General features: G+C 44.4%; 1 protein-coding gene and 1 non-coding gene across 3 annotated transcripts; both read left to right on the top strand.

The window, feature by feature from the left end:
* Positions 1–297: 297 nt before the first annotated feature.
* Positions 298–26,661, top strand: LOC129826480 (paralemmin-2-like). 2 transcript variants are annotated; one of them, XM_055887265.1, is made up of 8 exons: positions 298–543; positions 17,188–17,239; positions 19,124–19,204; positions 20,825–20,904; positions 21,149–21,227; positions 23,901–23,928; positions 24,197–24,280; positions 24,903–26,661. In XM_055887265.1, the coding sequence occupies exons 2-8, from the start codon at positions 17,195–17,197 to the stop codon at positions 25,742–25,744; spliced, it is 1,239 nt and encodes a 412-aa protein (XP_055743240.1). In that variant the 5' UTR covers positions 298–543; positions 17,188–17,194; the 3' UTR covers positions 25,745–26,661. The 2 variants fall into 2 exon arrangements, with proteins under 2 accessions (XP_055743240.1, XP_055743230.1); XM_055887255.1 differs by lacking the exon at positions 298–543 and adding an exon at positions 13,702–13,811.
* Positions 8,620–8,695, top strand: trnaa-ugc (transfer RNA alanine (anticodon UGC)). Its single transcript has one exon. It is a non-coding gene; the product is annotated as a tRNA-Ala (tRNA).
* Positions 26,662–26,876: the final 215 nt, after the last annotated feature.

The following is a 26,876-nucleotide window of genomic DNA, read 5'->3' as shown; positions in this document are numbered from 1 at the left end:
TACTGTGTGGCATATGGCCCATACGGTATCTGGTATCTGGCCATAGGCTGTACCTTGTTATCTTAACTTAACCGACCCCCATGAAAACGGATGAGATAACCAAGAACAGCCGACCTCAAGTTAACGTTTCACTTTTTTTTTAGCTACCTATCCTGGCAGCAAGACATATTCTAAAACTGTTTTTAGAAAATAAAACGCTAAGACTACTGCGGTAGTTAACGGTCTCGATCATTCTTCTGGAGCATGCTATTCTTCTTCCCTGGTACCTTCCCTGAACGAGAGGCGCGCCGAAGTGTTCCTTATGGAGTGGGCTACTCTAGCCTCCTCTTACGTCTCACTGAACTTTGTGGTCACTCCCACAAACGAATTCGTGTTTTCTTACTAACTTCCCAGCAGTTTTCATACCAAACGTTACACATCGTAGAGGTGGAAAATACAGTCAAATCTGATTGAAGAGTTCATCACTTTTTCAACCTGAGTCCTTGAACCATATCTTTCTGTGCGCTTGTTCTACATTCCAACTGCGAGTGAAAGTTACGCAAGGTAAGGCTATTTACCTATTTGTTCAAATGCTTTACACGTCATTTCAGTTGTATGTAAATTATTGTAGCTCATCATCTCTTTTAAAAGTCCACTCTACGGGTCAACTTCGTATTATCGTATCCCATGAAGTTGTACCAAGTTGGATCCCATTTTGCAATATTATTCAACATTGAGGTTGTGCCACAGATCTTAAAAAAAAAAGATTTTGTTTTGCAACATTGCTTATTATAATGTTAGAACTGGGCTGGTTCAATATAATGACACATTTGTATGAATATCATGTGAAATTAATCTCTTCAGCTTTCACTGTATTCCTGTTCAAAGTGTAAAAACCAAGTACCTGCATCATTTCACAATAGACTGCCTGATGTTAAATAATAAATGGTCATTTTTGGGCATTCCTGAACTGAAGAACTTTGTCACCTCACTCTATTGGCAAAGTTTAAGACACAAATCCCTGCCTTTGGTATAGGAGAGATGACTGTGACTTGGTGCACATTAATATAAGCTGTGCATTTAAAATAGCTGCTTTTGTGACCCACTCAATACTGATAAACAACCTGTCAGTCATAGACGACTGACACACCTCTAACAGTGAGCACTTCATTAACTAACCTACTCCATGGCAACAAAGATCCCCGAAAATGGATTCAATGCTTAAGGAGACAAATTGCTTTGGGATTCTCAGCCAGGGCACAATAATCAAATTTAGTCTAATTGGAATTAAGTGCTTCTATATTCCAGCCACACCGCACCATCCCAACACCACCACTCCAGCTCTTGGCCTCTATGCTGCAGTACAGAGACAGTCCCTCATTACTCAATGACGTCTTCTGCAACAGAGCTTAAACACATATCAGCATCAGGCTGAGGATCTTCATAGGAGATAACTAGTCTAGAATTGAAACAGGCTCCACCTACCAAATATAGAGCTTGTTGTTAGGCAAAATATCACCCATTACCATAATGATAGTCATGTGAATAATGATATTCATGTGAATATGAATATCAAAGAAATGTCTTGTAATTAATTAGTAAATGGGTAACGATCATAAAGAACATTAGCAGTGATTAGGGCACTAATGTTCATATTGATTTCACATCATCAGAGTGGTAGTGTTGGTGCTAGGGTGGACGGCGTCTGAAGCCATCGCTCTGCTCTCTGTAAGAGAGGGAAATATGCAGTGTGTAGAGTGTCTGCCAGTGTTATGAGCATCCAGATTGGGCCTGAGGCGGGTGAGACTCACTTAAAGACACCCACATGCTCCAGCAAAGTGCTTCATTAGGTAGAACACAGAGGGAGGAACACCGGGGGAGGGGGAGGGGGAGGAGGGAGATGAAGGGATGGTTCTCGTGGCTCCATCTGGTCAGAATCTTGAAATACATTACGCTCCTATGGTGTCAAGCCTTTACAGCCGGTTCGCAACCTGACTTCTTGTCGATGTGTAAAATCTCAAGCACTAAGGTCAAAGCAGCAATCTAAAATTCCCGTTGAAGAGATTGCGAGAAACCATATGATAGTGCCAAAAGGTTGTGCCCCCTTAAACATTCAGAGTATTGGTTGTTTGGTTGGAACTAATCTTTCGTGGACAGACTACATAAACATAACAAAATTATGTGAGATTTTAGTTCTTGGTTAACCGAGATTAGGTTGTAACAAGGGCTTTGCACCTGTCCAGAGCCAACAATTTTCAGTGGTGGGGTGCGCTGCTCTTGTAAAGGCAGGTGAATTTTGCTCTCTTGAATATTTGATGTTTCACATCACGTCAGGTAAGAGACTTACTTCAGAAGCTCTTGCCACATGGCTAACTTATTGTCAGTCATCTCAAAGAGAAGCAGCGCTGTTTCCTGAAAATATAGCTGTGGTTCATGTTCTTCCGAGCCATTACAGTTAAATGTCAGAGCTTCAGTCACAGGAAGGAAAATGGATTCCGGAGAGAGGAACGTTAACCATGCAGTTTGATACTGAATATCTGCTGCTCCGTAACCTCAGGTAGTTCTGGTCTTGATCAGATGTTCTGAGATATGGAGGAATTAGCTTACTGTGCAAAATACTTGTGTACTGTAGTTTTTATGATTGTTACTGTAGATCGAATGGATGTGGAAATGTACAGCACTGTTCCTTAGATGAGGCAAAACTAAAATCCTGCCCGTGGATTTGGAAATCGAGAGTCAACTCAATTAACACATTTGAGCGCTGCTCTCCGTGATATCTCCTTGGTGATATCAGCAGCACAGTCTCTCACACAATTAGATTGATGGAGAGCTTTGAGCTGTTTGTTTTCAGCCATGCCCGCTCTCCTTCTCCCCACAAAATCTCCATCCCGTCATCAGCTTAATGAGCCCGTGGATACACACGCTGACAGCTTGAGAAAACCCTGAGGATTCTGGGTTCAGGGAGGAGACAATGGGCTGTCACTCCAGAGTCGTGAATCAGACTTACGCCTTGATGGAAAGACACCATTAGACACAAAACCTCGACGGATTTGCCTGACAAAGCTGGGCCGAGAAATGTGATTACAGACAAAGGAATATGGCCGCTGCGGCTAACACCGCCTTGCTTTCCCTTCTCCATTATTTATGGGGTTGCTCTGTCCTGTTTCACAGCCCCCATTACTTTCACATGTGACCCACTTTTGAGGGGATGGATGCCACTGCCGGGGAAATGGCTGGTAGGGGACCATAAATCAACATTTATTGGAACATTTACCATCCAACTCTGACATGACGTCGGCCGTCCTATGTTGGGTGGTGTTCTGTTGAAAGGAACCTCCGCCTAAATGACACAGCTGAGCGTTATGGATTGGACAACGTGTTGTTACAATGACTATGTAACATCTAAGGACCTCGACTGCCACAAAATTCAATATGCGATACTTCAGATTTTGAATACATATTTATACTGTACACAAATTCATTCAAAGTACGCCCAAGGGATATGAGGACAGATGTGTAGGATTTGAATTGACATTTGGAGGCTCATCAGACAATGGCTGTTCATTCTGCCTCAATCTAATCTATTTTTAGTTTTTATTTAACCTTTATTTAACTAGGCAAGTCAAATAAGAACAAATTGTTATTTACAATGGCAGCCTAACAAGAGGCAAAAGGCCTCCTGCGGGGACGGGGGCTGGGATATCATTTTTTTAGGACAACACACACATCATGACAAGAGAGACAACACTACATAAAGAGAGACCTAAGACAACAACAGCATAGTAGCACATCATGGTAGCAACACAACAACAACAAGGTAGCAACATGGCAGCAGCACAACATGGTAGGAGCACAAACACGGTACAAACATTGTTAGGCAAAGACAACAGCACAAAGGGCAAAAAGGTAGAGACTACAATACATCACGCGAAGCAGCCACAAGTGTCAGTAACAGTGTCCATGATCGAGTCTTTGAGTGTAGAGTGGGAGAAAACATGGATCTAATTACCCTTCAATAAGACTATAGTTGGGCCCCTTTCCCTCTAGTGCTGCCTCATAAATAACGTACGGGTCCTATTCCAACAATGCGGAGTTAAAATATAAGCCTGGCAAGTGAGGCAAAGTGCTTGATGAATGCTCTTTCCCGTTATGGAGCCATGAACTCATTAGACTTGCACTGTACATTGACAAGGCCAATTGTTTTTATTAAAGTGCTTAAATTGTAACTTCTACCAAGAGACATTGAGCTATTTCAGGAAGCTGCATTAGAATGCTCTGGAAACATCTAAAAATGGTTTGAAATGTTTTTTCTCCTTTGCCATTTTTATGCTGAATTTGAATCAGTGAAAACACTTGTCAAGTGAGGTGTAGAAGGAAAGTATATGAATTGTGCATTGAATACCCTTTTCCAAAGAGTATATTGAGTGTAAAATACTTGTGACAGGCTGAACACACTATTTTCCAAAGGGTTTACACATTTGAATGGACAATCTGTTTTTCATAATCCAAGCTGTGTCAAGGAACCTCGGTAGACATCCTCACATGACAAAGCCATGCATACCATAACGCTGAGGTTAACAACATGACCTCATCTCTAATCTGACTTGAAAAGACATAACCATTAATATATTCCGCATATTCCGCCCAAATGATGTAATCCTCCCTCCCTAACGATGTAATGGTGTTAAGGCAGAGGAGAGAGGCTGCAGGGTCGATGGCTAAAAACAACGTAGCTAGGGAACAACAACAGCTTATGTCTTCTGTTTGGTCCTCCAACTGGATCAGGGTGCTGTGGAGGAGCACACGGTGTGATGAACTGGACGCCATGATTTATCAGATGTGCGTGAGCCTTAGCCTACACAGAATAAACAAGGATTAAGTGGAATATGATCTGCATAGATAGAATGAGATACGATTTACAGACTGTTGGGGAGGACAGAATGAGGACATACTAGTGTTGCGTAATGTATTTGTATATGTGGTCCTCATATGTGTATAGTTCTGCATTTGAGTTCTAGACTATGTGCATGACAGCAGGCCTTGTCCTTATGTGGTTGTGTGCATGGTTGGTTTGTGCTATCATGTACAGGATATCTGCGTTTGGGTCAGGTTCACATGTGTAAATGATTGCATGCATTTGTTTAAATGTAGTGTTTAGGCTGGTCTATGTTCAGTTCATACACTATATGTACAAAAGTATGTGGACACCCGTCAAATTAGTGCATTCGACTATTTCAGCCACACCCGTTGCTGACAGGTGTATAAAATTGAGCACATAGCCATGCAGTTTCCATAGACAAACATTGGCAGTAGAATGCTCCGTACTGAAGAGCTCAGTGACTTTCATTGTGGCACCGTCATAGGATGCCACTTTTCCAACTAGTCAGTTCGTATAATTTCTGCCCTGCTAGAATTGCCCTAGTCAACTGTAAGTGCTGTTATTGTGAAGTGGAAATGTCTAGGAGCAACAACGGCTCAGCCACGAAGTGGTAGGCCACACAATCTCACAGAATGGGACTGCTGAAGCGTGTAGCACGTAAAAATTATCTCTCTTATGTTGCAACACTCATTACCGAGTTCCAAACTGCCTCTGGAAGCAATGTCAGCACAATAACTGTTCGTCAAGAGCTTCATGAAATGGGTTTCCATGGCCAAGCAGCCACACACAAGCATAAAATTACCATGTGCAATGCCAAGCATCGGCTGGAGTGGTGTAAAGCTCACCACCGTTGGACTCTGGAGCAGTGGAAACGCGTCCTCTGGAGTGATGAATCCCGCTTCACCATCTGGCTGTCCCACGGACGAATCTGGGTTTGGTGGATGCCAGGAGAACGCTACCTGCCCGAATGCTTAGTGCCAACTGTAAAGTTGATGGAGGATGAATAATGGTCTGGGGGTGTTTTTCATGGTTCGGGCAAGGCTATTAGTTCCAGTGAGGGGAAATCTTAACTCTACAGCATACAATGATATTCTAGATGATTTTGTGCTTCCAACTTTGTGGCAACAGTTTGGGGAAGGCCCTTTCCTGTTTCAGCATGACAATCCAATGCACAAAAGCAGGTCCATACTGAAATGGTTTGTTGAGATCGGTGTGGAAGAACTTGCCTGGCCTGCACTGAACCCTGACCTCAACTCCATCGAACACCTTTGAGATTAATTGGAATGCAGACTGGAAGCCAGGCCTAATCGCCCAACATCAGTTTACTAATGCTCTTGTGGCTGAATGGAAGCAAGTCCCCGCAGAAATGTTCCAACATCTAGTGGAAGCCTTCCTGTCATGACTTCCGCCGAAGTCGGTCCCTCTCCTTGTTCGGGTGGTGTTCGGCGGTCGACGTCAGCGACCTTCTATTCATCATTGATCCCTTTTTCATTTTCCATTGGTTTTGTCTTGTCTTCCTAAACACCTGGTTCCAATCCCATCAATTACATGTTGTGTATTTAACCCTCTGTTTCTCCTCATGTCCTTGTCGGAGATTGTTTGTTGTATGTAGGTGTTTATTGTTATTTCTGGTGTGCGATGGATTTTGCACCCTCTATTTGTTATTTTGTATACTTTGGTTTTTGGAGGTTTTGATGTTTATTAAACAGCTCCGTTTTTACCAAGTTCATTCTCCTGCGCCTGACTTCCCTGCCACCAGCACGCACCACATTACACTTCCCAGAAGAGTGGAGGCTGTTATAGCAGCAAAGTGGGGACCAACTCCATATTAATGCCCATCATTGTGGAATAAGATGTTCGACGAGCAGCCTGTTTCTATGAAGGAGGTGGAAAGCCTACAGAGGGAATAACAGCAAGACATGTGACTTTACTAGACTAGGAGATTACAGGAGATTACATTGTGTACACTCTGCTCTCTGCAGCCTTACTGTCTCTGTGTGTACAGTAAATGTGTTCTCACTGCCTGGAATGTGTGAAGACGAGACGTGAGCAGGCTTTTCAATGACCTTCATCGTGAAAGGGTCAGAGATCAGTGCTGCTGTCAGCTGAATGAAAGAACCAGTCAGAACAGTAAACTATTTACTGGTGTTCAAGTACATAGGGGATCTGAGTGTCTATGGGACTGAATATCAGCTTGTCTGCAAAAATGCTCATATTTAGGAGTGTGTGTGTGTGGGGGGGGGGGGGGGGTATCCTTGGAAAGGGCCCCCCGAGTGGTGCAGCAGTCTAAGGCACGGACTCATGACTCGACCATTGCCTCCCGAGCCCGTTGGGGAGTTGCAACAATGAGGCTGTATTTATGACGTTCGTTAAAATCAATGGAATAGTCCACGAACGTCATAAAAACGGTCTAATTTAATTCTTACAACATTAAGGGAATGTCCTGTGCAACCTAACTTAAACATTGTATGAATTTCATCACAACCATGCATATGTTGTGTTTTGGGAACCTATCTCTCTTTTCTGGGAACCTTTAAAGAACTCAGAAAGGCTGTTCTGTCAACATTCTTGCAACATCAAAGGAATGTTTTGTGCACCCGGATACAAACATTATCTGAATGTCAGCACAAATGGACAGTTTTTGTGTTTTAGGAACCTATCTCTTGTCATATCCCCACAATGTTCCCACAACCTAAATAAATGTTTTAAGAACTTTTAAAGAAACAAAGTAGTTGTTCTGGGAATGATATTGCAACATCAGGCAAATGTTGTTTTTTTGCAACCTAATAGAAACATTTAAATAATCATCACAAGTGGACAGTTTTTGTGTTTTGGGAACTCTTATAATGTCCACACAACATGAAACATTCTGGGAACAGATTAAATGTGTACTAGGAACATCAGGCAAATGTTTTATACAAACATTCTATAATCATCACAACGAGACAGTTTTTGTGTTAAGAGAATATTTGCCACAACCTAACAAATGTACTGGGAACCTTTACAGAACCAATTTTGGTTTGCTCCACACCAAACCTAAACGTGGCCTCCTGCAGGGCACAGGTACTGACAGCTATAGCTCAAACTTCCTCAACAAGCACACTCTGGCCTTACATTCTTTTCTTTTCTTGACATGTTAGTCATTAGCAGATGCTCTTATATAGAGCGACTTACTGTAGAGAGTGCATACATTTTCTTGCTGGTGCCCCGTGGGAATCAAACCCACAACCCTGGCATTGCAAGCGCCATACTCTACCAACTGAGCCACATAGGACCCCAGCCTCAGCTCAAAGTGTGACCTAGCTGTCATTGCAGTGTGACCTAGCTGTCATTTTAAGCAGCAGTAAATGAAAGGTCAGTAGTTATATTGCTCATTACTTATATTTCTAGAGTGTTTATTACTGAATGAGGATTAGGCCTTTCAAATTCGATGTTGCCGGTCAGACAATAATTGCTGTAATGCGGTAATGTTGATTGATCATTGTGGATAGTTTCATTCTGATCATGGACTAGAACGGCTGAATCACTGAAAGTAAGGTAAGGTTCACCAGCTTTAACTCATTGTGCTATGGCTTTTCTCTCCATAATGATGACAACTCTGCTGTTTTAATGGAACTGTATAACGTGATGATAATGGTCAACAGTGTAAAGGATGAGGTGTTGTGTGTGTTGGGTAGAGGTAGAGAGAAGTCTATGTGAGCAGAGCAGGTTCAGTGTAGGTTCAGAGCAGGTTCATCTCAAAGTTAACCAGGCATGCTCCAGGCCCCGTGTGGCTCAGTTGGTAGAGCATGGTGCTTGCAACGCCAGGGTTGTGGGTTCGATTCCCACGGGGGGCCAGTACAAAAAAAAAAAAAAGTATGAATGTATGTCTTGTAACTTGTAATTCGCTCTGGATAAGTCTGCTAAATGACTTAAATGTAAATGTAAAATGTAATGCTTATAGGCCACATTCTCCAGGCCAGAGCCATAGTTATTAAGTACTAGGCAGCCCAGAAAAGCAAATTTCCACCTCCCTGAATGCATATTTTGTAGACCGCCAAACTTGCAGGGCACAGGTTAACCAATTCTTTTAAAAGTCCAGCTTTTTAACTATTTATGAGATATGAACTTTTCCTGAGTCAACACTGTGTATTCTCGGCCCTCATTGTGCAGAATATTCCATTCACACAATGTGCTGCTGCAGAGACTACAGTAACACTTCATGCAATCTAGAGCACATTGTTTCTGCCTGCTTGTTTATGCAGCCAAGTGTGCATGTGTCCATGTGTATCCATGTGTATGGACAGTATATCAGTGGAGGATGGGGGTGGGGTGCAAGCGTTGGCTGCATCTGATCATCTGATTTGTACCCTGGTCTGTTCCCATTAACTATAGCTAGGCTCAGTCACCTCCTCATGTCATTGCTTTGATTTGGCACGGTAGGTACGGCAGGGAAGAGAATGCAGCTGTCACGTTCCTGACCTTATTTGCCTTTGTTTTACTTTGTTTAGTTGGTCAGGACGTGAGCTGGGTGGGTAGTCTATGTTATGTGTTTCTATGTTTAGGTTCATTGGTAATTAGCCTTATATGGTTCTCAATCAGGGACAGGTGTTTGACGTTTCCTCTGATTGAGAACCATATAAAGGTAGGCTGTTCACATTGTTTGTTTGTGGGTGATTGTCTTCTGTGTCTGTGTATGTCGCACCACACGGGACTGTTTCGTTTTCGTTTGTGTATGTAGTCTGTTCCTGTTTGTGCGTTCTTCGTGTTTATGTAAGTTCGTTTGTTCAGGTCTGTTGACTTTGTTTATTGTTTTGTAATCTTTTCAAGTGTTTTTCGTGTTTCGTCTTGTTATTAAATTCATCATGTATTCCACCTGCGCTGCATTTTGGTCTGATCCTTCTCGCCTCTCCTCATCCGACGAGGAGGCATTAGACGAGCGTTACAGCAGCCTGACATACTGTACATACACAGCAGTTGGGACAGCGTTTCCTAAACTAGAGGTCACCTGGTTTGAAAATGAGGTCGGGAGAGTAACTTGGTTCATAGAACTGGGGTTATGCCAGTACCCTGAAACATGTATGTGTCTTCTGAAACATGTACTGTATGTGTCTTCTGTTTCCTTCTACCATGCCCACAAGCCACGCATGACTCATTAAAACAGAGTAGACAAGACCAGGCCCTGATCTTCTGAACTTCCCAATACCTTTCTGATGCATTTCATTTACTTCAAACCATACTCCCTTCAGACCGAAATACTGTCAAAAGTACAGGCAGACTGATTTGTAATAAACTGTCATAGCCCCAATAATAATAAAAACTATACAATGGCTGTTGATTGCATTACTTTTTTTACATGGTGGGGTCACAAAACATTTTTTATATCAAATTGGGGTCACGGGCCAAAAAGTTTTGGGAACACCTGAGTTTGGATCACGTAGTAACTGAATACTTGAACAGTTTATGCTCAACACAACCACACTGTCACGTCTCATGGTCCCACCCTATTTTATTCCATGACAATAGGACAGGCATTTATACTGAACAAAAATATTAACACAACATGCAACAATTTCAAAGATTTTATCGACTTACAGTTCATATAAGGAAATCAGTCAATTTAAATTAATTAATTAGGCCCTAATCTATGAATTTCACATGACTGGGAATATAGATATGCATCTGTTGGTCACAAATACCTTTAAAAACAATTGTGTTGTGGATCAGAAAAAGTCAGTATCATATGCCTCATGCAGCGTGACACTTTGCATCTCCTTTGCATAGAGTTGATCAGGCTGTTGATTGTGGCCTGTGGAATGTTATCCCACAACTCTTAAATAGCTGTTTGAAGTTACTAGATATTGACAGGAACTGGAACACTTTGTTGTACACATTGATCCAGAGCATCCCAAACATGCTCAATGGGTGACATGTCTGGTATGCAGGCCATGAAACAACTGGGAAATGTTCAGCTTCCAGGAATTGTGTACAGATCCTTGTGACATGGGGCTGTGCATTATCATGGTGAAACATGAGTTAATTGCGGCGGATGAATGGCACGACAATGGGCCCCAGGATCTTGTCACGGTATCTCTGTTCATTCAAATTGCCATCGATAAAATGCAATTGTGTTTGTTGTCAGTAGCTTATGGCTGCCCATACCATAACCCCACCGTCACAATTGGTCCCATGTTTCAACTCATGAAACATGGGACCAACACTTTACAAGTTGCGTTTATATTTTAGTTCAGTATAAACGGCACACATTTAAACGGCACACAGTTCGGTACTCTTTCTAGGAAAACCGTTACGAAGTGAGAGAGCATATCCATCCAAGTGTGTTTGCCAGGGAAAGGTGAAGTGTGTGTGTTAGTGAGTGTGGGTGTGTGTTCGTGCGCATGCACGTTTGACCGTCGGTGTGTGTGCATGTGCACGTGATAGGCGGAGCTCCTGTGTGAGCTCTTGTGAAGTTAAATGGAGTGTAATGCTGCATCTTACTTCCTGTTGGGAAGCAGCATACTGTTTCTCCTTATTCTAATTAGAGACGTTGACAAAGAGGCTCAGACAAACAAACAGAGCACACAGGAGCCATCTGTGCCCCCAAGCACAGCTCTGATGGTGATTGAACCCAATGATGAAGTAACCCACAATGACAATGCAAATGCTTGGTAGGCAACAGACACATGTCCTGCAATCTGGGCCTCAACATGGCAGGAGCTTCCTTGCTTCCTTGTGTGTGTGTGTGTGTGTGTGTGTGTGTGTGTGTGTGTGTGTGTGTGTGTGTGTGTGTGTGTGTGTGTGTGTGTGTGTGTGTGTGTGTGTGTGTGTGTGTGTGTGTGTGTGTGCGCGCGCGCGCGCGTGCGTGCGTGCGTGCGTGCGTGCGTGGCCCAGGTGGAAGTCCCTGACAGAGAGACCATGTGAGTCAGTCTTTCCTGCTAAGCTGTGTGCTTTCAGCTGAGTAAAGCCTACCAGTCCTGGAAGTCCTGGCTCCTAGCAGCCCATCCTGTGCCAGGCTGAGGAGGTTTGGGGCTCTCCTGTCCTGACTCAGCCTAGTACAGTACCACAGTCTACAGTATGTCTGGACAACAGTGATTCCGATGGAACGTGCTGTATTCTCTGGTTGACTTCATTGTACTGGAATGTTAGCTGCACCTCTGTTCCTGGAAATGGTGGTGTTGGTTACAGAGTTCAGGAAATCCCATAGTTACTGGTGTATGAATATTGTTGCTGGGTGAACACCTCTGCTAAGGCCCAATTATCTCCCTGATCCCTGCCTTACATTCCATTTAGAGATGTTTTGGATGTGAATAAAACTACAGCTGTGACCTTGCAGGGGAGATGTGTATCTTCCTGATAACCTCCAGAATCTCACTGGGAGCTTATACTGTTCTCACACCTCCAGAGTTCCCACCATCACGTCAGTCACAGAGCTGTGAGCTTCCTCCTCCAGACCTGCTTTTGCTTTTGGGGAAGAATGTTCTGTGAGTTATACTTCTGTGGCATTCAAATCAAATATGTCTGATTCCACTCATATTCTGTCACTTTTACGGCTCCCTATACTTTCAGCACTCAATCTACCAAACACACGCACGTACACAGATTCACAGAAACAAACAAATGCATGCAGACATGCACACCCACAAGGACTTAAAGCACTTGCACTTTATTAAAAACCAAAAGTATAAACAATTGAATCCATGCTTTCAGCAACAGGAAGTAGAGGAGGACTTGGAAAACACAGAAAGTAACTTTAAAAACCGAGTCGGTTCCGGAGGACAGAGAGAATGCCTTCCTAGTGCTGAATTATACATTAGGGAGCGGAGCAGCGTAACTTTTGTACATGACTAGTTTCTGGGACAGAGAATCGCTTTCTCTCTGGACTGGCTGACTCTCACCCCCATGTAGAATATGGCTAAGTGGCAGGGTCTGAGTTTGTCTCACTCTGTGGACTGGATGTGCCATGAAGACCAGTGGCCAGAACAGATTGGCCATTTCTTGTTTTTACACTAACAATTGCGATTACAATGCATTTAGGGCCAGGAGTTATTTCCAGACCATGGGACCTGGCCAGAAAAAAATCTGGGCCCTAGTTATAGTCACAACTAAGGCCAAGTCTTTCCTGGTCAGATCACACAGCCAGGAAAAACTCCTGGCACTCAAAATAATGTATACCAGAACTCCTGGAGAACATTTGACCTCCATCCCTGGGCTGGTCTCCCCCACAGTGAGTTCATGGGGAGCTCCAGGGAGAGATCCATTCCACATAGTTAGGATTCCAGGGTGAGGTTATCCCGATCCTCCACACAGTGAGAAACTGGGTTCCCTATTGAGGAGCAACATTTACATGTTGCTTTTTCCCATACGTTTCCACCCACCATTCCAAGATTATGGGCAGTGCTCCTCTTGAGTGTTGTTCATACAGCAGAGTATTTACAGTAATACTGAATGTGTAAAGCCGTTCTTTCTTGTACACAAATAGTTCTGTATGTATCAGTAATGCATACTGTACTGTATGGTGTCAGGCTACAGAATGTGTCTCCTGCTGTGCTACTGGTGTAAATATCTCCCAGTGTTCCTCCCCCCTCCAGTCTCACAGTCACATTCAGTGAGCCGTGCCTTAAGCGGGAAAAGACAGAGGAGATTTCCAACCCCCTTGGAGAAGATAAGGCGCTGACTGTCAGACGTCTTGCAGTTGTTTGTGGCTGAGAAACACAGGTCAGATCTATCGCTCTCCCACACACACATCACCCACCCATTTACATCCCCCACCTTTCTGTACATACTATCTGTGTCCCCCTGTGAGACACTCAATGTGACACACACAACACACTCACTCCGTCCCTGGATCTCACCCACAGCTGGAGAGAAATCAGTTCAGCCTGAGTGGGCACTCCATGTTCCGTGAGAGCACTTCTCTCTCTGCTGACGGATGGATGAGAGAGAGAGAGAGAGAGAGAGAGCTCAGTGGGGACAGGTGAGGGACACCCACACGCCAGCCTCAGTGTCTGTGCTTACATTCCATTTTGGTCCCGCTCCAAGACTCCACTCAGTGGAAAAGGGTTGCAGGGACTCTGGCTTAAGTGCTCGATTTGTAGCTGTCGGAAGTACATTGTGTTTTCCCCTCAGTCCAGGTCAGGTCACAGAGGACCCAGGTGTCTCTCTTTCCTCTATCTCTCTCTTTCAGGTCAGGGTCTCTCAAGGGGCTGAGTTACAGTACAGTGTACAGGGACATTTGATGCATGGAAAGTTTCTGTCCCTTTGGCCCTAGTCATTTCTCCTGGGAAGTTACATTTAAGTTAAGCAGGATCCTTGGGAAGCTCCCTGGAAGATCCGGTCCCCTGACGTCCTCCCAGGAAATCTCTCTCTCTCTAAGAAGTGTGGGCTCATATGATAAGCAGCACACGTCACATTTGCTGATTCCCAGGAGAATACCATGCGACAAATGGTGTCTAGAAACAGCAGCTCGACTGCCAAAGCAACACAGCCCCCCCCCCCCCCCCAAACCATAGCTCATCTCAGTCACCTCCAGACTGTACAAACAAAGTGGTATACTCTCTCCAGGGTAGCAGCAGCAGCCAGTCATACACAGACAGACACAGAAGGACTGGGGTGTCCAAGTGAGTGGGGGGGCTCTGGGCTGGCTGGCGGTTGGCAGTGTGTAAGACGTCCATCATCTGGACAAGGAGAGTCCCCCGGGTTGGCAGCGCCCTTGTGCCTCTTCTAATGAACCTCTGCCTGTGGCACTCCATCACCGTGACAATGGCCACTAATGACCCCCGTGTTGGGTGTGAGACGTCACAGCCCCTCCTTCTTCATCACAGCCCTGCCGTCAATACAACACCCCCTTTACCTCTAGAGCCGTCTGTCACCCTCACTACAATGCCCGCCTGAGACTAACAATAGCCCTGTGTGGCTGACTATGTTTATATCACACTGTAGCTGTGCAGCCCTAATTTAAAGATATAAGGTAAATATCTGAGGTTGAATTATAACCTGTATAATTATAATACTGTATAATTATAATATAATCTGCTCTCATGAAATGGCTGGCATTGGCTGTGAATCATTATAGATCTCTATTGGTTAACACATTTGCAACTTCAATCAAGCAGCCATCTCCCAGAGTGAGCTTTGATATGAGGTGTGTGTGTGTGTGTGTGTGTGTGTGTGTGTGTGTGTGTGTGTGTGTGTGTGTGTGTGTGTGTGTGTGTGTGTGTGTGTGTGTGTGTGTGTGTGTGTGTGTGTGTGTGTGTGTGTGTGTGTGTGTGTGTGTGTGTTTGTGCGCATGTGTGCTTGTGTGTGTGTGTGTGGGTGCTCGTGTGTGTGTGTGTGTGTGTGTGTGTGTGTGTGTGTGTGTGTGTGTGTGTGTGTGTAGCCCTTCTGACAGTTGTTGGAGTTTGACTCAATCGGCATCTTCCAGCTCTTCTTATGTCAAAACTTCTAAGTGTGTTTAAATAGACGACAGGATGAGATACTGTAGTACACTCTGTAGTAATACGCTGTAGTGTAGTACACTATGTAGTAATACGCTGTAGTGTAAATACACTCTGTAGTAATACGCTGTAGTGTAGTACACTATGTAGTAATACACTGTAGTGTAGTACACTCTGTAGTAATACGCTGTAGTGTAGTACACTCTGTAATAATACACTGTAGTGTAAGTACACTATGCAGTAATACGATGTAGTGTAGTACACTCTGTAGTAATACGCTGTAGTGTAGTACACTATGTAGTAATACGCTGTAGTGTAGTACACTATGTAGTAATACGCTGTAGTTTAGTACACTCTGTAGTAACACGATGTAGTGTAGTACACTATGTAGTAATACGATGTAGTGTAGTACACTCTGTAACAATACGCTGTAGTGTAGTACACTCTGTAGTACACTATGTAGTGTAGTACACTCTGTAGTACACTCTGTGGTGTAGTACACTCTATAGTGTAGTACACTCTGTTGTATACTGTGTTTTGTAGTACACTCTGTAGTAATACTCTGTAGTGTAGTACATTCTAATACGCTGTAGTGTAGTACACTATGTAGTAATACGCTGTGTGTAGTACACTCTGTAGTAATATGCTGCAGTGTAGTACACTCTGTAGTAATACGCTGTAGTGTAGTATACTCTGTAGTAATACACTGTACTGTAGTACACTATGTAGTAATACACTGTACTGTAGTACACTCTGTACTGTAGTACACTCTGTAGTACACTATGTACACTGTAGTACATTATGTGGTACACTCTGTAGTACACTCTGTATTGTAGTACACTCTGTAGTACACCCTGTACTGTAGTACACACTGTACTGTAGTACACTCTGTAGTACACTCTGTACTGTAGTACACTGTAGTACACTCTGTAGTGTAGTACACTCTAGTGTTGTACACTCTGTACTGTAGTACACTCTGTAGTACACTCTAGTACATTCTGTCGTGTAGTACACTCTGTAGTATGCTCTGTCCTGTAGTACACTGTGTAGTACACTCTGTAGTGTTGTATACTCTGTAGTACACTCTGTACTGTAGTACACTCTGTACTGTAGTACACTCTGTAGTGTAGTACACTCTGTAGTACACTCTGTACTGTAGTACACTGTGTATTACACTCTGGACTAGTGGCATTATCATGTCAGTGATCAAAGCTGCGACAGGTTGGTTTATAGCATTTTATTTACAGTTAATGATAACATAGGGGAAAGGCAGTGTGAACCTAATATATCTTCTGAGAGCAGCTCTGCCCTCCCACTCTTACTGTAAGCCAAACGGATCCATAGTCCTCTCCACAGCCTCTGTTTTACTCCCTCTCCTCATACACTTTATCCCTGTGTGTGAGGTTGCTGCTCCAGGAATCAATCATTCCTTTAATTTCAGTCAGACTTATTACTGTTGGGAGCTCAGCAACTCAGCATCATGTGCTGCTATGTGCTCTCCCTTCTCCCAGTTCCTCTCTGCTCTCCCATTTAGGGTTTAAATAATGATATAAGAATTATGTAGTAATCATCTCTAGTGCAGATATTGCTAACAGGCAGTTTTCCAGTCACCTCTGTGGAAAGTGTATAATAATATGAGCATGTAGTTGGTGGTTTGAAGTATGACAGGACAACACCCAAAGGACCCAGTACATGACAGAATACAGTAGTGTAGCAGTCTCTCCATGAGAAGCCTCTGCACTGCTTTGATATATGACTGATCTAGGATCTGGCATCACATCATCACACTCTCTCATCCACTGTCCCACAGCGAAGGGAATTGAAAATCAGTTATGCGCTTTCGCCAAATATGTGTGGAATAACTTTTAATAATTGAGTAAAGTAACTATAACTCTCCTCTGTGTTCTTGTGTTGTAGACCCAACATGGACGAGGCAGAGAAGTACCAGCAGAGAGTGCAGGCTATAGAGGTGAGTCTCAGGGTTTTACTTCCACCTTACGAATTGATTTGAACTTGTGCATTGATAAAGACGCCCAACAACGGTCAGGGCAGTGAGACGTTTACTCTGCATCAAGGCAGTGATCTGTAAATAGTTACCCTTTTTAACCTCACATTCTGCAGAAGTCAACACAATTAAAGGCATTCTAACATTAGGCACACAACCCACACAGAGCACATTGACATGTACTAACTATACATTATGCTTATATGATGGATATTTCCCCCAGCCATGTACATCCACATCACATGCCTGCGCTCCCTCAGCCATGTACATCCACACCACATGCCTGCTCTCCCTCAGCCATGTACATCCACATCACATGCCTGCGCTCCCTCAGCCATGTACATCCACACCACATGCCTGCTCTCCCCCAGCCATGTACATCCACATCACATGCCTGCTCTCCCTCAGCCATGTACATCCACATCACATGCCTGCTCTCCCTCAGCCATGTACATCCACATCACATGCCTGCGCTCCCTCAGCCATGTACATCCACATCACATGCCTGCTCTCCCTCAGCCATGTACATCCACATCACATGCCTGCGCTCCCTTAGCCATGTACATCCACACCACATGCCTGCTCTCCCTCAGCCATGTACATCCACATCACATGCCTGCGCTCCCTCAGCCATGTACATCCACATCACATGCCTGCTCTCCCCCAGCCATGTACATCCACATCACATGCCTGCGCTCCCTCAGCCATGTACATCCACATCACATGCCTGCTCTCCCTCAGCCATGTACATCCACATCACATGCCTGCTCTCCCTCAGCCATGTACATCCATGCTCTCCCCAGGTCTGTCCATGTTTGAATAATTCAATTGGGTTGCATGGCGTTTGCTTCAGGGCCACTACTGACCTCACCAGCAGGGTTAAACACTACAGGGACCTTGAGCATTAAGAGACAGTAGAAATACACACACACACACACACACACACACACACACACACACACACACACACACACACACACACACACACACACACACACACACACACACACACACACACACACACACACACACACACACACACACACACACACACACACACACACACACACATACACACACACACACACACACAATGCTCATGCCTTCCATCCATGCTTTATCCTGTCTTTCTTTGATGCAGTGGGGTCTAGCCAACTCCCACATGTTATGCCCCAACACAGTTCTTATTGAATTAGGTTAGACCAAAATCGTTAATTAAATTCTGATCTAAATTAGCCCTTCTGTTTAGCGTAATCTAATTGCAGTTGCTTTTGAAAGGAGGGATGTTGGGGAAACTATGAGAAGTCCAAAGGGATAGCAGTGGTAGTTTCCTGTCTCAGGCCTGGATTGGTGCTAGTGTATGGGAGTGAACCGCTCCTCCTAACAGAACATGAATGTGCAGTATGTGTGATATGTGTGTTACTGTCAGACTAGCTCATGAAGATGGAGTGCTAGCATGCCCACGTGCTCCTAGCCTTGCCTCCATTTCTCTGCACTTTGACCTTAAAGAACCAGCTGTTCCACCGGTCAACAGCATATGTGTCTATGGGGCTTGTCACTGTAATCCACTGTCACCGCTTTTCAGTTATACTGTAGTAAGATATACAGTACTGTAGTTGTGCTGTTATCTTCTCCAGCATCATTCAAATGACAACTATGACTATCTCAATAGAGCTTGAAAGCAGTGTGAGCTGTGGGACTCTGTCTCTCTGGTGACACACGTCTGAGATGCTTAATAACAGGAAGTGCTCCTCATTAGGTTCAGAAACATAAGTATATCTCTACCTCCACTCAACCCTAAATCTCTCTCTTTTTGTTGGTCTCTTTCTCTTCTTCTCCCATCACCAGGACAAGCGACGTAAGCAGCAGGACGACGAGAAAGCAAAGAGGGAGATGGAGGAGGAGTGGCTGATGCAGGCCCAGCACAAGGTCTGTCTGTCTGTCCTTCCCTGTTGTCCTGTTGCAGGGAGCCACATGTCTGGCAGCTGGTTCGCATGCCCAGGGTGGAGCCCTCCTGTGTGATGATAAACTCAATTAGCTCCATAACACCAGACAACATCCCCAACACCATGAGGTGTCCTAAGGCATCTTCTATTCCTCTGTATAACAGCATTTTTCTCCCTCCTTCCTGTTCACCTCTCTTCTGCTCATCAACTTACCATGACCTCTGCTACCATGACCTCTGCTAGCATGACCTCTGTAGCAGAGAGAGAAATTAACTGAAATGATGAGGTGGTTGTAGAGAAATAGGGAGGGAGTGAGTCAGAGTGAGAGAGAGAGAGCTGTGCATTGTGTTGATCTTTGTCAGTAACTCTCTCCTCCACTGGGACCACCAGCACTGATCCCTGTTGGACCCCATTAACTCCTTCACGTCAGATCAGTGGTGGAGTGGCTAGAGCCGCTCCATCAACACATATGACTCAGGCAGCCGCCCACACAAACAGTCTACTCTACATTACTGGGTTTGCCTGAGGATGTGTGCTGTGCTGGCGGCACTAGCCTTACACATGGCAGAGGAATGAGAGTTGTCTGAAGCCACGGGGCGTCCTTCTTCTTCCTCCGTGTGAAGTGTGAGAACAGTCTCTTGTTCCCAGTCAGCCCAGCAGTTAGAGCATCTCTGTATGCACAGCTCACTTCCCCTCCTGTCTTACATTTCTTTTCTGACTCTGAGCACAGTAAGAGACTGGTCCACATGGAGCGGTCACATACATTCCATCCAAAAGGTTGTCTTGGCAAATAGTTGTGAACAAGGCCCACTTAGTGTCACCACCACTCCTATATAATGTTGTGTCATTTTCACCACTGTCTGTCTGTTGTGGTGGCTTAGCTTGCTATCACACTCCCCACATTGTCGTATGACTAATTGATGAGGCTTGGAGCTAGGTAGGACTATGTTCACCCCTCGGCTTGGTGTTGTCATACCTGAGTTAGAATGAAAGGAGGATACCTTTACTGTACCTCTGGGCTCTGGAAGGTTTCTGCTTCACAGGTTGAAAGGGATCTAACTGAGCCGCAGCCAATGCAGGTTGGTCCATTTACAAACACTCTCAAAATTAACATGGTCAGGTTTATTATTGTCAGTCGCAATCAGACCCCTTGTTATCAAGCCTACACCCGGGTTCGAGGACGTGTGGCTCTCTGAGCCCTCCCTGTGAGGGATCTGGAGTTGGGGGCAGTTTCTCCCTCACAGACAACACCAGGCTCTTGGCCTCACTCATCCTGCTGGAGATCCAAAATGGCAGCCAGAGCTCTGTGCCTAGGGGCTGTTTGTTTTGGTTACTGGATGCTGGATAACCATAGCAGTATTCATAGAGACAGACGGCTTTTGTTTTTGTTAGCTTCTTTTGCTATGGGGAATTTGAGAGAATAGGCTTGTTTTGAAAGGATGAGCTGGCAGGTGGGGGAGCTGCATGCTGAGAGAGATGGCTCAGAGCATAGGCCGTTTCATGCATATGCTAACTGCACAGGACATAGCAGACCCTAGTTATAGTCAACAACCCTCTCTCTCTCTCTCCATCCCTCTCTCTCTCTCCAAATCTCTCCTCACAGCGGAAGTCCTTGAGGGACCAGTGGCTGAGCGAGAACCCTCAGCCTGTCCCTGGGCGCAGCGCTGAGGACTACACAGAGGAGTGAGACACCCACGGCACATACACACACAATCTATCACTCCCCATGCCTGTTGGCTGAGGGAGTTGATATGCTCAGATGTTTAAATATCTCTTACATAAAGCACTTGATACTGACCCTCCCCTGAACTGTACTCATGCCTCTGTATGTATGTATTGTATTTGTGAATGGCTTTGTATATTAATGTGTTGGTTCCATGTGTCATGGGGTGTTACGGTCATCATTGTGGGAATGTGTGTGTATTAGGTTGCCAACTGGTGAGGATATAGTGGAGGTCATTGAATCCACAAGCTACACAGTCACCAATGCCCAGAGTCACAATCAGGCAAGTGGAGAAAGCAGAGACATTCTGAGAACCTGAGTTTCAATATGATTTTTAATATACTTTATCAATTAAAATACCTCTGTGCCATATTAAATATCTTATCAGATTTTCCCCATTATATACTGAACAAAAAATATAAACGCAACATGGAAAGTGAGCATTTCTCCTTTGCCAAGATAATCCATCCACCTGACAGGTGTGGCATATCAAAAAGCTGATTAAACAGCATGATCATTACACAGGTGAACCTTGCTGGGGACAAGAAAAGGCCACTAAATTGTGCAATTGTGTCACACAACACAATGCCACAGATGTCTCAAGTTTCGAGAAAACATGCAATTGGCATGCTGACTGCTGGAATGTCCACCAGAGCTGTTACCTTAAGCCGCCTTCAACATCGTTTTAGAGAATTTGGCAGTACATCCAACAGGCCTCACAACCGCAGACCACACGTAACCACGCCAGTCCAGGACCTCCACTCCCCAGTGGGTGGACCTGGCTCCGAAGTGGGTGTGCCTGTGCCCTCCCAGGCCCATGCATGGTGGCGCCCCTGCCCAGTCATGTGAAATACATACTGTAGATTAGGGCCTAATTAATTTATTTCAACTGACAGATTTCCTTCTATAAACTGTAACTCAGTAAAAACGTTGAAATTGTTGCATGTTGCGTTTATATTTATGTTCGGTATACTTTTTTACCCCAATGGTCTGTTTTACTCAATAGTCTCAATGTTTTTACATTAATAACAGCTGATTCAGTTTGGAACTGTGTAATATAAATAGCTTCGATATTTCACAACTACAGCAATTCAAGATCTTTTCCCTCACTAAGCCTCTGATTCTACAGATTGATGTTCAGCAGAAACCACTCTTCTCTATAGTAAAGTATCCCCTTGTTCATGCAGTTATGACCTTTTCAGCAGATTGGTTTTTGCCTCCCTTTGGTAATCAAACCACAGTACATTGCAAGTGCCGATCCCGTGTTTCAAAGTAGGAGTGTATGTATGCTACCCTATGGAAAACCGACTCTGACATTTAGTGACATTATAGCCCTAGACATTGGGGGAGCCCTAAAGGGTGTCTGGCTATTGACTGACAGGACTTTGACCTCGTACCAACTGTGAACTCTACAGGGGAACATACACTGAGTCTACAAAACATTAGGAACACCTTCCTAATATTGAGTTGCACCCCCTTTTCCCCTCAGAACAGCCTCAATCTGTCAGGGCATGGACAACAAGGTGTTGAAAGCATTCCACCAGTAGCGGTGTGTGGGTAAAATCACTTGTGAAGCCAAGCCAGAAAAAAGTGCTAATTGCGTTGTTTGCTCTATAACCTGTTAGTTCATATGCCTTGCCACTGTGATATATAGGCCGAAGGCCGAGACAATAAGATGATACAGTGGCAGAAAAATTCAACCACACCTTTGTATCATCACAAAACCGGAGAGCAACATCTGTCCGGTGAAGTCCACAAAGCATATTGAATGTGACAAACAGTTACATGACCTACAGCATGCTCAAGCAAGTTAATGTTTCTGACGTTTTTGGACTAGTAAACAACTATTGATTTAGAACCACGTAGAGTTACCGCAAGTCGCAAAGAAAACAGGAGCTGCCTCCACTATTTCAGCACCATTTCAACTTCAACATTTCAACACCATCAAATCACCTATGTTTAGTCTAATACAGGGACAACTAAAATATACCAAAAACAATTTAGTCCAATCAACATACGCCAAACATGATGTGGCTGTCCATGGTACTGATGTGTGCGTGTGTGTGTGTGTGTGTGTGTGTGTGTGTGTGTGTGTGTGTGTGTGTGTGTGTGTGTGTGTGTGTGTGTGTGTGTGTGTGTGTGTGTGTGTGTGTGTGTGTGTGTGTGTGTGTGTGTGTGTGTGTGTGTGTGTGCACAAAAGTGGAAGAAACATGTTGACTCACCCTACCTGTAGAGAAACGCCAATGTCATCCTGCTCTTTCCTGTTGACGAAACGGTCTATGACTCTGTCATACAGTACACACTTGTATTTTTAATTGCCTTAGGCTACGTGGCTAAAATGCTTGCTCGCTAGCCCAACTTCCTTTCATGGGCAACGTTAGCTATTTAACATTAGCCTACTACACCTAGCTACATATTGAACTTCCATCCTCTCAGTTCAGGGACACAATGTATGAATTTATGGTTGGATCAGAATCGCCGTTATAATCATTGTCCAGTACGGAGAATTAAGTCAAACCACAAGTCCAAATCCTTATCTCCATCCATGACTCATTTAGGAAAGGTAACATCAATAAGGGATCAATGAGATAACATTTACCTGGATTCACCTAGTCAGTCTATGTCATGGAAAAAGCAGGTGTGTTTGGCACACTCAGTGTATATAATATACTGGCCATTACTTGAACTTTTACATTCAGGTTCATGTATGGTCCATATTTAGCTCACACTAACACTTAGTAAGGAAGTTCTGTGTGTATTCATCTCTAACACTCATGGTGTGACGAAGCTGAGCCCAGCGCCACACTGCTCTAATGGTTACTGTGACATATTTATGGCAGTGCGCAGGGCCTGGGAGAGATCAGGGATGAAGAGGAAAGTGTTTGGGGGAGACAGTGACTGTAGGACTGTTAGGACCAGGGGTTCCACTTAAAATGGTCTCCTCTGTTTCCCATAGGCTGACATTGAAGAGGGTGGGATACAAGGTAAGCTTCACCTGCATGGTCCTTTAGCCCTAGGCCTGGATATCTCATTTGTTCTCACTTTCTCTTAGACCATCCTGTATGTGACTGTTCTTTCATCTCTTTCTGACTGACACTAATGTAATCAGGGTGACAGAATGAAGCCACAGCTGTGATTGTTTTATAATTGATATGATATAACTCAAACGCATGATTGTCGCGCAGCACATTAGCATTTGTGTATGGAAAGTACAATGGTTTTGAATTAGCTCACTGTATCTTTATCTTTTAGACATCATCAGAGCTGCTGGGGGTCAGCTCCCTGGGCCAGTAATGGAGAGGGTTCTCCATGAGAATGGACTGGAAGGTCGATCAGGTACTGTTTGGGGAGGATTCCACCACAGAAATGTGATAGTGCTCATCATCATCCACACCTTTGATTTGGGACGGGCCCAGCCACAGTAAAAATCTATACATACCTTTGCTATGAGGGAAACCATATTTCTCTCCATATTTCTCTCTATATCTGTTCCTGTGGCTGGGTTTTGCCTCCAGGGTAAGGCTTAACGATGTGGCTGGCTGGGTTGAAGGGCTGGAGCAGAATGCAGGCGATAGTTATATTTAGCCCACTTTGTTTCTCTTGGTACATTTCTTATGCATGCTGGGGGCTATGGAGAGTGGAAAGGGTACTGGGTTGTGCACTGTGAGTCTGCACATTGACCTTGTGTTGTTTACTCATGTTGTGCAGGCTGACATTAGCAAAGAAGGCTCTGACATATGCCACAAAAATGTGCCTCCTCGCCCTTCACCTACTGGTAATGTAGGCCATCCTTTAGGGGAAAGGCTAAATTGATAGTATTTGAGTGGTGGTATGGGTAGAATATAACATTAATATTTTATGTTTCTGTAGCCCAGGTAATCCGTGCTCTGACCATGATTCCAAATATAGTGACTTGACTGTTATATTGCCCTGTATAATTTCTATCTCTGTATTACAGTGCTGGGGATGGTTGCAGTGCAGGTGGAGAGGGATTCAAAGACAGGGGTCACCAAGATCAGGTCTGTGGTGCCCGTGTCTGGAGCACCCAGGGCCTTGGGGGAGACGGTGTTCAATGACAGCAGGAAGAGCGTCCACCACGTCGGCAGGGCAGAAGGACAGCCTTCTGCTGAGGAGCTGGGACAGCTCCTTAGTGTCATCAACGATGTCGGGATGCAAGTGCTGCTGGATGAGATCCCAGTTGTACCACAACAGAAGGCAGAGGAGAAGATAGAGGTTGGTGGTGGGATGGAAGAGGAGGTGGACAATGTGGAGGACCCTGCCACACCTACATCCCTGGGCTACACTGAGGAAAAGGTTGAGGATCTGGTCTGTGAGGATGATGAGATGGACAAGGAGACAGGAGTAGGTCAGGTAGACCTTGTGGAGGGCACTGTCACACTGACCTTCCTGGGCTACACTGAGGTAAAGTCAGAGAGCGAGGGTCTGGGCCATGAGGATGATAGAGAGTTGGTGGAGGTAGAGCGGGTGATCATTTCTGACGCGGGTGAGGAGGAGATTGTTCTTCAGTCTCCTGTTCTTGGGTCTGAGACTGAACCCTTCCTGGGCTGCACTGAGCAAAAGGTTGAGGCTGTGGGGCATGAGGATGATGAGGAGGACGTGAGTGGATTGGTTGTCTTTGTGGAGGGCCCTGTTCCACCTGTCATCCTGGGCTACACTCAGGAAGAGGTTGAGGATCTGGGACATGAGGATGATCCCCCCAGACCAACCCCACGCCACAGAGCCGAGGAAACAGGAAAGAGGGCATCCAAACACAATACCAAGTGCTGCTCTATCATGTGATTCTGCACATGATAGAGCATCACCCCCCCATTCCTCTAAGCTATGCCACTCATGATGAATGGACTGTATGCTTGGCCTAAATCTACAACATTGTCTAAATTGCACAGGATGTGCTCCAGAGAGGCGTGCCTTTGCTCCTCATCTAAAATGTCACTGGTATCCTGAGACTACAGTCCCACATGGCTTGTGTCATGGAGTGTTTACTGTTATCCTCCTCTCTTCAAACAGCTCTGTGAACAGACTCCAGTGTGACTGTTACAAAGCCCTTCTGCCTCCTGCTGGACACAGTTCAGTAATGCAACTAGGTTTTACTGCCAAAATCCCAGCAGCACTCATCTCCCGCTCCTCTGCCTTTGTGATTGGTTGTATCAGCCAAAAAAAAGTACTCAGCACTATGTCCTCTAGGAATGAAGAATATAAAGAATAGATGAAGAATACAACAACCACTGATCTGTTTCTTTTTGGAAATAGATTTTTAAATATTAATCTCAGAAATGCCTGATGTGCCTATTTCAATTTCAATGGCAAATAACCATTTTGTTCTCTACTTTTAGAGTGTCCTCATCAATAATACAAATGTAATGGTTATGAATATGATACTGTATTCCGTCAGTGACCAAAACAGTCTGTTAAAGAAGGGTTGGATGCCATTAAATCTATTCAGTGCGGTTTGTATGTGTAAGTGTGTTTGATAGTTGAATTTTGATTTAGCCATGTCTGTTAATGAAGGTGGATTTTAAAAAAAATGGAATGTGTGTGTGATTATCAAAACAAAATATATTTCATATTCTTAAGATTTTTGTTTGTCTCGTTCTTTCCTTTTGATCAGCAGTAGCAACATTCCTGTCAGGACGTTCATGTATAGGACTCTTTATTGCAAATGAGCTGTGACATACCATTAAAGACACGCTACGGAACTTTGTCGACTACTAAAGTATTTTTTTTTACCTCTCGCTTTGGGCTGGATGTGTCAATGTGTAGTTCATACATACTTAATATATGAGCAGAATTACTCTCTTACCACAATTAGCCACGAAATCCCGAGTTTAAAAGAGATACTATTTTTCTGGAAGATGTGCTATGCCATTTTCCCTAAGATTTTCCCCACGTGGGCCAGCCCTGTAGCAATTCG

Source organism: Salvelinus fontinalis, chromosome 2, assembly GCF_029448725.1.
Source record: "Salvelinus fontinalis isolate EN_2023a chromosome 2, ASM2944872v1, whole genome shotgun sequence".
NCBI classification, from domain to species: domain Eukaryota; kingdom Metazoa; phylum Chordata; class Actinopteri; order Salmoniformes; family Salmonidae; genus Salvelinus; species Salvelinus fontinalis.
This window is presented reverse-complemented; position numbering and strand designations above follow the sequence as displayed.